The sequence below is a fragment of the Ostrinia furnacalis genome, unplaced genomic scaffold (assembly GCF_004193835.3).
Source record: "Ostrinia furnacalis isolate ACB-3 unplaced genomic scaffold, ASM419383v2 OfSCF0188, whole genome shotgun sequence".
NCBI classification, from domain to species: domain Eukaryota; kingdom Metazoa; phylum Arthropoda; class Insecta; order Lepidoptera; family Crambidae; genus Ostrinia; species Ostrinia furnacalis.
In genome coordinates this window covers 442,125-453,479 of record NW_021130427.1, presented here as the reverse complement: position 1 = coordinate 453,479, position 11,355 = coordinate 442,125, and the positions used below count along the sequence as shown (strand labels likewise).

Below are 11,355 nucleotides of genomic sequence, written 5' to 3'. Positions count from 1 at the left end.
CCTCGAACTTGTATAACTTGGTTCAGAGCGGTCCTACAACTTTTATGCCATATTAACTATTGCTCCAAATAGCTAGTTCTAATAATACGCACCATTTTTTTTTGTTGGCCGGCACTTTAAAAAAAGGCCCAAAAATGTATGAAGCCTGAATGATCTCCTTTACAGTCTGCTAAATCAAAACTGTGGTTAATCTGAAAAATATGGGCGGACTATGTTTTCCTATCGAGGATTATATTTCAAAGCCTACAGTCAGAAATGCTACTTCCCGATCCCAAAAAGATTGCAATTTGTATAAATAATCGAATTTTAAAGTCTTTTTAGGGTTCCGTAGCCAAATGGCAAAAACGGAACCCTTATAGGTTCGTCATGTCTGTCTGTCTGTCTGTAGCTAGCTAGAGAATATTCCACTTTTAATCTCAGGGTACAACNCTACATTTTCAATAGATTTTATTTAGGGTCATTCACATCAACACAATCAAGTCACACTAGTCTACCTTTGTTAGTCTGAAAAACCACTATATTTTGAACGAAGGATGGGCACGAACTGTAATTAAATAATTATTTCCAGGTGAACAAAACTGTTGACAAGATCTCATCTTATTGCACAAAGTTTAGCACAATAATAATGTATTTAGCAATATTGTTCTTCAATATCACTCCAACGTACAACAACATAAGACATACCTTGATATCAAAGACTGAAAATTATTCCATGGAATATTCTGTATATTTTAGTTTTCCTGGATTCAACCCGCTCGACCACTTTGCAAGTACTACCGTTTATAATATCTACTTATCATACAACTGCTCAACATTGTTTTGTGGGTTTGATTTGTTATTGTTTTTGATGATATTTCAAATAATTGGGCACGTGTACATTCTGAGACACAATCTCGAGAATTTTCAGTCACCTAAGAATAAAATTACTCTCAATTTACGGGGAGATGCATTGATTACAAATAACACGTGCACTTATGAAGTATTTGACGCACAAGAAAATGAAGAAGTGCGCCTTCAACTGGCGGAGTGCATAGAACACCACAAAATAATAATTGGGTATGTAATTTTTGATTACTTATTGATATCAAAATCACTTTAAACAAGTAGTAATATTATGATACGGTCTGCGAAGTCATCATCTGTCTTTGAATCAGGTAAATACCTACTTAATTAACTCTACCATAGAACAAAATATTTGTTAATTAAAATCCTTTAGAGAATCCATCAAATCAAGGGAAATTTAAATGAGTAGGTACCTACCTAACGTCAAATTCGAATACAGGATTCTTTTATAATCGTTAACATCTTTGATATCACCAGACCGAATAGCAATCAAATCACTATGTAAAACTTATTCTTAATATAATAGCGCCGAATCTTTTTTTAATAAATTAATTGATGAGTGCAAGATTATAATTTTTAAATTACGGCTGATTTTTCAATCGTCGGATAACTTTTAACTGAAGAATAAAATGGGGATGTTGCCTGGGTCAAAAAGCAAGAGTTTTAATTAGTCCGTCAGTTAACTTATCAAAAAATACTCTACACGTATTTTTCACTTTTTCAAACTAATGAAAATTTAAAGAGATAAAGCGCCCCAAAGTTCATAAGAAGAGGCCCGTGACGTCAACGCTTGCTTAAAAATGCCGCACGTTGTGACGTCGTGCGCAACTTCAACGCACCATAACTATGTAATTATTTGTTAGATTGACAAATAAAAATATACGTGTCCAATATTTTTTTATATTAAACATTACGGACTAAAAAAATTTTTTTAGGCAACTAGCCTATTGTCATTTCGACGTAATTATATTGCCTATACTAAATATAAATAAAAATAAATATCTTTGGACAGTTTACACTGCGCCTCTACTTAGTTCCAAACTAAGCAAAGCTTGTATTATGGGTACTAGACAACGGATATAAACATACTTAATACTTTTTTTTTTGTAAATACTTATAATACATAGTAATACCCAGACCCGTTACAGAAATTAAAATTCATCATTACAATTTCTGCGCGGCCGGAAATCGAACCCGGGACCTCTTGACATAGTAGTCCGTTCTGAACCACTACACCAAACGGCCGACTAACGCCCAATTTGAGTGCATTACCGCAGCAAAATTTTTATAAATGTTGTGCTTTAGAGAGTCGAGAGTATAGCAGATAATTAGTCCATCATGAGCAGAAATTTGTCCACTAATAGCAAAATTCGGTCAAATTATAGTTTTAAAGTTATTAGGAAAAAACAGATTTTGCTGGGGTAACATTTCAAACATTACCCTGGCAATTTTTTTTTAAAGTCGTTCTATCCCGGATCCAAATACATGGATAGATAAATAATAGATAGAGTAATTTGTCCACGAATAGCAAAATTTGTTCGTGTTCCGGTTCTCAAGTTATTTAGAATTTTGCTGGGGTAATGTTTTGTGATGTCCCAGATCTCGTAAATGGCTCAACGCAGAAGTTAGAAAAAAATACCAATGATAGACCTTGATATGTCCAAATTAGTCCAAACATTAGTCATTGATTTGAATGATAAACACCAGTGTAATTAAAAGATTTCGAAAATCAGATAAAACGGATTTGTGAGTAAACCAGTACTCTTACAATCGAATAAAAAGGTGTAGCATGTACCCTTGGTAGACCTTTATAACCACAGTAAATATAAATGATGTGGCTTTGCGCAAAAGAGAGATTTCAAGAAATTTAATTTATTTTAGCAGTCTTACTTTCGTGGCCGAATACGCAATTCCCTTATAACAAGGGAACATGGCAATTGGCATACAATGGACAAATCAAAATGTTCCTTGAATAAGCTATCCCGTTAATTTCAGCTTTATAATACGACTTATAAGAATACGCTTCTATAGATGACCCACGCTGAACTGTCCCGCCAAACTCAATGACAGGGGGGCGCTACCATCGTTCAACTATATGGTTTCCAACATGGAAAAAATCTGAACCAGCGATCCGGTATTGACGGTGGCGCCCCACTGTCAATGTCATCGACAGGACAGTCCAGTATTTTGGAACTATATAGTCTTTTTCACGTAAGATGATCCGTATGACACTTCAAGGTTATCCATATTACGCATACTACATATGCAGAATATTTTTGAAAAAATATTTGTATTTTATTAGCAATATAATAAAAAAAAATTAACTACTTGTCTTGAAATATATAGTAAAATCTGAGTCTATTGATTAAATTTTAATTAAATACGATGTAAAATTATTTTTTATTTAATGTACGCAATGTGTGAAACGGAATAGATTTAGTGCTGGGGTATTTCTTGTTTAATAAAATCGATTATTTCCGCGGTTCATTAATCGATTGCAATGAATACTTAGTTACTAAAAACATCACAAAAATCAACTATATTTTTCGCTTATTGACTTTAATAAACGCATTGAAAATAAATTTATAGTTTTTAATTTAAAGAAACAGAATCAGTACTTTTTAGAAATCGTTTTTTTTGAACACGAACCATGAAATTTGAATATTATCAATAAAAAATTGTTACAATAATATTAGTAATTAAAAAAAAACATGTTTTTTGTTAAATAACACCTATACAAAATATTTCTCTAAAAGTAGGTTTCACTACTCTTCGAATAAAATCGATAGATAAATCGCTATGGTTTAGTTATGTGACATCTCTAAATCTTTCAAACTCGAAACATCGTACGGATCATCTTATAGTTCCAAAATACTGAACTGTCCTATGCATGACATTGACAGTGGGGCGCCACCGTCAATACCGGATCGCTAGTTTCGATTTTTGCCATGTTGGAAACCATATAGTTGAACGATGGTAGCGCCCCCCTGTCATTGAGTTTGGCGGGACAGTTCAGCGTGGGTCATCTATAGGTGAAAAAGACTATAGTCCCAAACAAAGATGTACCTGTATTATAAAGGATGATGGGCACAAATGTATGGAAAGTGGTACCCGCTCCAATAGCCATAACCAATATATATTTTAAAAGGCCTTTATATGTAGGAAAATGTCTGCTAAGGGCCAGTTCTAATTCACGTTTTGAAAGCAGTAATTCCACTAAGTATTATAATGAAAGTATAACACAATCATCCATGTATACGAGTATGTATTATGACTGCAATCTATTAATATAACTAAAAGAAGCATTGAAAAGGAAAGGATTATACCTACGATGAACTACCCAAGCTATTAGCCCTTTATTCGCTTTCATCATCATCATCATGATCATTTTAACCATAGGACGTCCAGTTGAACATAGGCCTCCCCCAATGATTTCCACAATGGCTGGTTGGTGGCGGCCTGCATCCAGCGCCTTCCCGCTACCTTTATGAGGTCGTCGATCCATCTTGTGGGTGGACTTATTGGGTCTTGTGGGTTTATTCGCTTTTGCAACCCATAATAAAACCCTTAAGAAGTAATAAAACTTTAACCCCTTTATTAATAAAAGTTACACCCTAGTTGAACTCTGGCTTAAATTGTCATTTGGTATGGAAATGTCATTTTAATCCAAGGTTCTTCCTAGGTGTAACTTCTTATTAATAAGGGGGTAGTACTTTTTAAAATAAACATATTTATATCACAATCAATAATTATAGAGTTAAGGGAGGATGCTGGAGCAGTAAACCCTTCCTGCCTCGCATAACCTAAGTACCATACGATGGACACGTATGATACTTCTTCTTCTTCTTCCTCGGTCCCTCACTGATGAGGATTGCGACCACAGGTAGTGTTCCTCCACAGACTGAGGCCATAAGCTGTGTGGACCGCACGATGCAAACTCCCGCCCACCGTCTTCCTCACCGCGTCCGACCATTTCGTCGGTGCCCTGCCCCGAGCGCGTCCCCCTTCATACTGTAGGTATGATACTTAGGTTACACAAAAAGTATCTTTATCTTCGAACGCAACCAGATCTGAGGCTGGTGGCCATAGTAAATGTTGTTCGTCTTGGTAAGACCTTTCAAATGACACTACAAACATAACTATTGGAGCCGGGTACTATTCTGCAAAAAAGTATGTATATCTTCGTACACAACCAGATCTGAGGCTGGTGTTCATAGTAAAAGTAGTTCATCTTGGTAAGACCTTACTAGACACATATCTATTGAAGCCGGGTACCATTTTGCCCATTGTCCTTTACAGTCTGCTAAATCAAAACTGTTAATCTGAAAAATATGGGCGGACTATATTACTGTTATGCTATTGCTATATACAAGATTTACACAATTCAATGTGTCCAGTCCAATGTGCCGTCGGTGTAGAGTGCCTACGGTGCACGTTGAGAGTTCATGAGCCAGTCGGCTAGCACGTAGGTCGCGGTCGATGCTGACGTGCTTGTACAGTATCCTTGTGGGCAAATAAACCAATTTATCTTTTTCCTTGAGGGAAAAATTTTGCTTCATTTCTTTTTTCCATTGTCGTTTTTATCGTTAAATCGTACAAAACTACCCACAGAACTCAACAAAATATCTATCAAAATCAATATGTACACATTGTACATTTTTATTTTTCATTTAATGTATTATAGATGACCCACGCTGAACTGTCCCACCAAACTCAATGACAGGGGGGCGCTACCATCGTTCAACTATATGGTTTCCAACATGGCAAAAATCTGAACCAGCGATCGGGTATTGACGGTGGCGCCCCACTGTCAATGTCATCGACAGGACAGTCCAGTATTTTGGAACTATAGTGTGGTGCAGCAGTCATCTTGACATTTACTTTTTTTAAGGCAAAGGAATTACATTATGCACCCAAACTACAGATTACATAATAGCCCAAATATCTTTTTTGTCTTTAATAATAACTCAAAAATACAAAAAGACATCAGTTTTGGTCAACTATTTCTTAGTTTTACTTTTATTTCATTTGTTTCTGTGAAATACGTAAGATATTCCCAATAAAATATTTTATCGGAAATTACCGGTTTTTCAAACGTCACTAGGCGCACGAAGAAACGCCACCTAACAAAAGAGTCCCTACTTAGGTTTACTATAGCATGGTGAAAACGAACTTAGGTTAGTGGGCAGTTTAGGCGATCGTTTAACCAAAGTGATGTCTAGTTAGCAAACGCTTAAGGGATTGATGGTGAAAACGGGCATTAATATACCGAAGTAGGGGGCACTTACCTTACTTATTTTGGGTTGGAGTAATGTATGAGATGTTGTCTAATAATAATTTATTTATAATATTTTATTTATTTATATTATTTTATTCATATTTTTTATTTATTTATATTATTTTATTTTATTTTATTGGTTACTCTGCAATGCCAAACAACATAACATGTAATAACCTCCTCCTTTTTTGAAGTCGGTTAAAATATCAAATCATTTTTAATTATATTTTCAATCTGGATTTCATGAAAGATCGATTATGGAAATCGGGCGTTATACCGATACTAAAACTGTCAATGTGCCAAACTTATTCTTCAGTTAAGTAAATAAAAGTTAACCAGCGATTGAAAAATCAGCTCTTTAGTCCAAGGATAATTACATTAACTTATTTATCTTCAGATTTACAGATGACGTGTCAGGGCTATATGGGCCTTTATTAGCCTTCAATTACTTCTTTCATATGATTGCCTGTTGTTTGTTGTTACTGGAATGTACAGAAGGAGTAAGTGATTCACCAGAATAATAATATGTCAACTATTGTCAACCATGTCAGCATCATTAATTATAAGAATGTCGCCTTCAATAACCCAAAATCTTCAACACGACACGTGCCAGGGTGACCACGGATTTTCCATGCATAGCATTAAACGATTTCAGCCATAGGACGTCCACGGCTGAACATAAGCCCCAATGATATCCACAATGATCGGTTGGTGGCGGTGACGCCCTGTATCCAGCGCCTTCCTTTATGAGGTTGTCGGTCCACCTTGTGGGTGGACTCCCTACGCTGCGCTTTCCGGTACGTAGCCTCCATTCTAACTACAAAAGTTTACAGGTAACCAGTTTCTTTTCTGCCTGGATGCAGGCCACTTCCAATCGGCCAATCTGGATTAAGCATTGGGAAGGTCAACGCATAATTTATTAACTGACTCGGTGCCTGAGGTACAAGAGCGGCATGGGGAGGACGTTTTTGTGACATCAGCGAGACTGCAGATTTGCTTCAGGTTTGTATGTTCTGTCGCGTCAAATGTCACCCTTCCCGTACCTCAGGCCTCAGGCACTCACTTAGTTATGCGCTAGAGTTGTAAATGATGAAAATCTGACACATCCGTAAAACTTTCAGAGTTATGATGCAGTACTACGTTACGGACCTTTGACTATTCTCGTTTTTGGTCAGCTCATACAGATGTCAGTTATGTTCGAGTTGCTGGGTTCAGAGGTAACAAAATACATTATGTAGAAATGCAGTAATATAAGTATTATAACGCTGAAGAGCTAGTTTGTTTCGTTGGTTGAACGCACTAAGTAATTTCAAAAACTAAGTAACTGGTCCGATTTGAAAAAAGAGTTTTGTAATGGATAGTTCATTTATTAAGGAAGGCTATATGTATACCATTGTCGCGGAAGTCTAAAGCTACGGCCGTATACTCACGACACCCCCACTCGGGCGATGGCGGAACGCCGCGGAGGTTTTAGTGGGTATACCCAGTCCTTTTCAGAACGGAGCAGCGCCCTTTTTAGGGCGTCGCCGGGAATCCCACAAACCACCCTGTCCCCCGACAGTGGTGACGGTGCGGAAAGCATTTCCTCCGCGACAGTAAAAAAAGGCTATATACCATCGCGCTACGACCAATAGGAGCAGAGCCTCAATGAAAATCGTTGCGAAAACGGGAAAAACCATTCAAACTATTTTTACACATGCGAGATTGCGGGCGGGCGCAGCTTACAACAAAAATGTGTGGAGTCTGAGGTACCTCGACTATACGAGTATGTCAGTTGGTTTAAAAATTAAACAAGGTTCGACCAAACCAACGCGTGCAGCCGGCGTGAGCGATGGCGATCAGTAGACATCGGTAGGATCACCATTGCCATCGTGCACGCGTTGGTTTGGTCAAACCTTTTTAATCTCGTCACCAGACGGAAAAGCTGAAGGACTCCGCGTACTGTCTGCCATGGGAGGCCATGAACACCAGCAACCAGCGAACTGCTTTCATAATGCTGCACAAAATGCAGTACAAAATCAGTCTCAAGGCATTAGGACTGGCAGCAGTTGGCGTGAACACCATGGTGGGGGTAATTATTTAATTATTTTCTTAAGAGTATAGTTAGAGCATTTACATGTACAGAAAAACAATTTCAAATTCAAATTCAAATTCAACCACACCAACGCGTTCAGATCGCCATCGCCGGTGCGATCACGGCGCGATCAAAGGACAAAGACAGGTCGCGTGAACTGTCATAGGTCGAGCGACTGTCATTGGCCTTTGATCGCGCCGCCGCGGCGATGGTGATCTGCACGCGTTGGTGTGATAGAATCTTTATGCTTCAGCCAAACGCGCGTCCTATCATTAGCCTATGCACGCGTGGTGATCGTCATCGCCGACGCGATCAGCACGCATTGGTTTGGCTGAAGCTTTACATGAACCAATCCTCGTACATTTTACGTGTATTGTACCGTTCGTAAAAACGTTACTACATTCCTAATTAAAGAAAAACATTAAGTAGTATACAGTCTACACTCACCGTAACACTAAGGCAGGATTCATATTGACCGGCGCGAGTCGGCGCGCAGCACAGCGTCCGTTCAGCCAAAAATGCGGTATCCGCTGGAATACGCTCGGAAGTCGGAACCGACCGGCTTCCGACGCATGCTCGCGCAGCCGTCCGGATTGAAATGTCAGTTAAACAGTTTTAAGCAATTACGACTCTAAAGAACTGTTAATAAAATACTATTTTCTTTACGGCCGTGTAAGTGCGCTCCGACGCGCTCCGACGCGCCCCGGTCAATGAGCATCGTACCTAATACATCACTGAATAGAATAGGTATAAAAGTATGATCGTTGTCTGGCTAGTTTCCTAAAAAATAATTTTTAGTCTGTCAATTTTAATTTATCAAAGAATATATTGGACACAGTAGTTATATTTTTCAATGCCAATCAAACAAATAATTACAAAGTTATTGTGCGTTGAAGTACCGCGCGACGTCACAAAGTGCTGCTCTTTTAAGCACTCATGGGCCGCTTCTTTTGAAGTTTGGCGCGCTTTATCTCTGAATTTTCATTGGTTTGAAAAAAGTGAAAAATTCGTGTCGAGTATTTTTTGATAAGTTAACTGACGGACTACTTAATTAAGACTTGCTTTTTTTACCCAGGAAACTACCCCTGCGTTATGTGACGACAATTTCCAGCAATTACCTAGGTAGGTACCATGTAAAATTCAAATTATTAACACCCACTTTTGTTGTTACAGATATTAAAGACTACGTTTTCATATTATGCATTTTTACAAACAATGGGAGATAGATAAGAACACGAAAAAAATTATCATTACTTATTACCTACCTACTTCACAATTTCACAATATTTTACAATATCTTAATTCTTTACCAATGATTTTCACTTTAATACTTACTTCGATTTTAAGTACCTCCCACCTATTATACTGTTTATCAATAAAATTCTGCATATTTAGATACTTAGGTACCTACTTCAAATCATGTAGGTATTCATGACTATAGCATATTGTGTTTGCTTTGTAAGAATGTCTTACCTAAGGGTTTTACGAATAAAGTTGTCGAACGAATATCACATTAAGCGAGTTCGTTCGTATCCTTATCGGTAAGGAATGTTTTGTTTTATTATTATGGAAACAAGAAGCGCATCCTAATATTTCTTTATAGTAACTAAACTTGAGTAATACTGAACATACAGAAGACACAATAAGTAAGCAGAAATATTTTAATCAGATTGAAATTGCTTCACTAGTGGGTAAGTAAGTAGCCCGAACATTAAACGACTCCACTAGAATCAAACTAATGCCACCTTCTCTACAACAGACGCACATAAAATATAAACCGCCCGCCCTAGAGGTAACTTTAAAACAGACGGATTGTTTTACGATGTTAAAACTTGAGAATGTCATTTCTATGTAAATGAATAATGGGTAATCAAAGAAGCTGCGAATTAGAAAAAGGTCTTCAAGTTAAAAGTGCTTTTATAAAAAACCTCCATTAGGTCAGGATTTGATCATTATAATAATAATTCAGTTGATATTTGTCATTTCTATGTAAATGAATAATAGGTAATCAAAGAAGCTGCGAATTAGAAAAAGGTCTTCAAGTTAAAAGTGCTTTTATAAAACACCTCCATTAGGTCAGGATTTGATCATTATAATAATAATTCAGTTGATATTTTTTGTTATAAGAGCAACTTTCCAAAAAACAATTGATTGTTAACTTGAGGAAACTTGAAGAAATGAGAAAAAAACGACTCCATCCAACTCTACCTGCCACATAGAATGATTAGATATTAATTTTCCAAAAAACTTATTTATAGTAAAAAACATAATATTTCGTAAATAAAAAGATCGTGTTTCACACATTTAACAAGTCATCCTCTGCCATAGTACAAAGTGATTTAAATGATTCAAGATTTTTAAAACAATGTAAATGACTCAGCATTTTCATGGAGTTGGAAGTCATGTTGGAAGGATGATGCATCTTTTGGAAGGTTGATCGGTAAGTATTGAACGACTTTTATGCGTCACACGCTATTATTAAAATCTTTGTAGGTATTACTGGTATTACGTACAAGTATAAAAAAAACGAAAATGATTCGAAGATACAAAAGACTAGTCATTCTAACGTTTTATTAGGTACCTACGACATTTTATCAAATCGTAAGATACTAGAAAACATTGAATAAATTGAAGACATTCTAATCAACTGACTGATAATGTTGTGAGATTATGCAAGTCATTGCTACAAACTACCATAACACGAATATAAATGTAAAATGACCAAATCTGACCAGTCACTATTTCACAGTTACTAAAGTACCTACTTACTATTAATGTAATCAAAATCACTGAAAATTACCATTTTTGACAGTTAATGACTGGTTTTTGACCTATTTTCATCAATTTTACCGTAAATGACAGTTAGTCAAATTCAGTCACTAGAAACCTGAAATAGTTTTATAGAGACAACGACACGACGATCACGGCTGTTTATTTGGGTATCGCAGTTGCATTATTAACCATGTACCTAGTACTGGTACTGTCGAAGTGTAATATTCTGTCTGTGTTAATAGGCCAAATGTAATTTAAGCGCTTTCTTTTTGGCCAAACGCCAAAGACTAACGAACTTTGCGACAAACTATTTTTGGAATCATCTCGTTTCGTACGAATTTCAAATAAATCAAAGCATTATACCTAGTATATATCACGTCCAGTGTTG

General features: G+C 36.7%; 1 protein-coding gene across 1 annotated transcript; it reads left to right on the top strand.

The window, feature by feature from the left end:
* Nucleotides 1–568: 568 nt before the first annotated feature.
* Nucleotides 569–9,744, top strand: LOC114354298 (uncharacterized; the record flags this gene model as incomplete). Its single annotated transcript, XM_028306604.1, is given in 5 exon segments — nucleotides 569–1,056; nucleotides 6,519–6,621; nucleotides 7,243–7,338; nucleotides 8,037–8,192; nucleotides 9,369–9,744. Coding segments are annotated over 5 exon segments (900 nt in total), but the record flags the coding sequence as incomplete, so codon positions are not given.
* Between the last annotated feature and the right edge of the window lie 1,611 nt (nucleotides 9,745–11,355).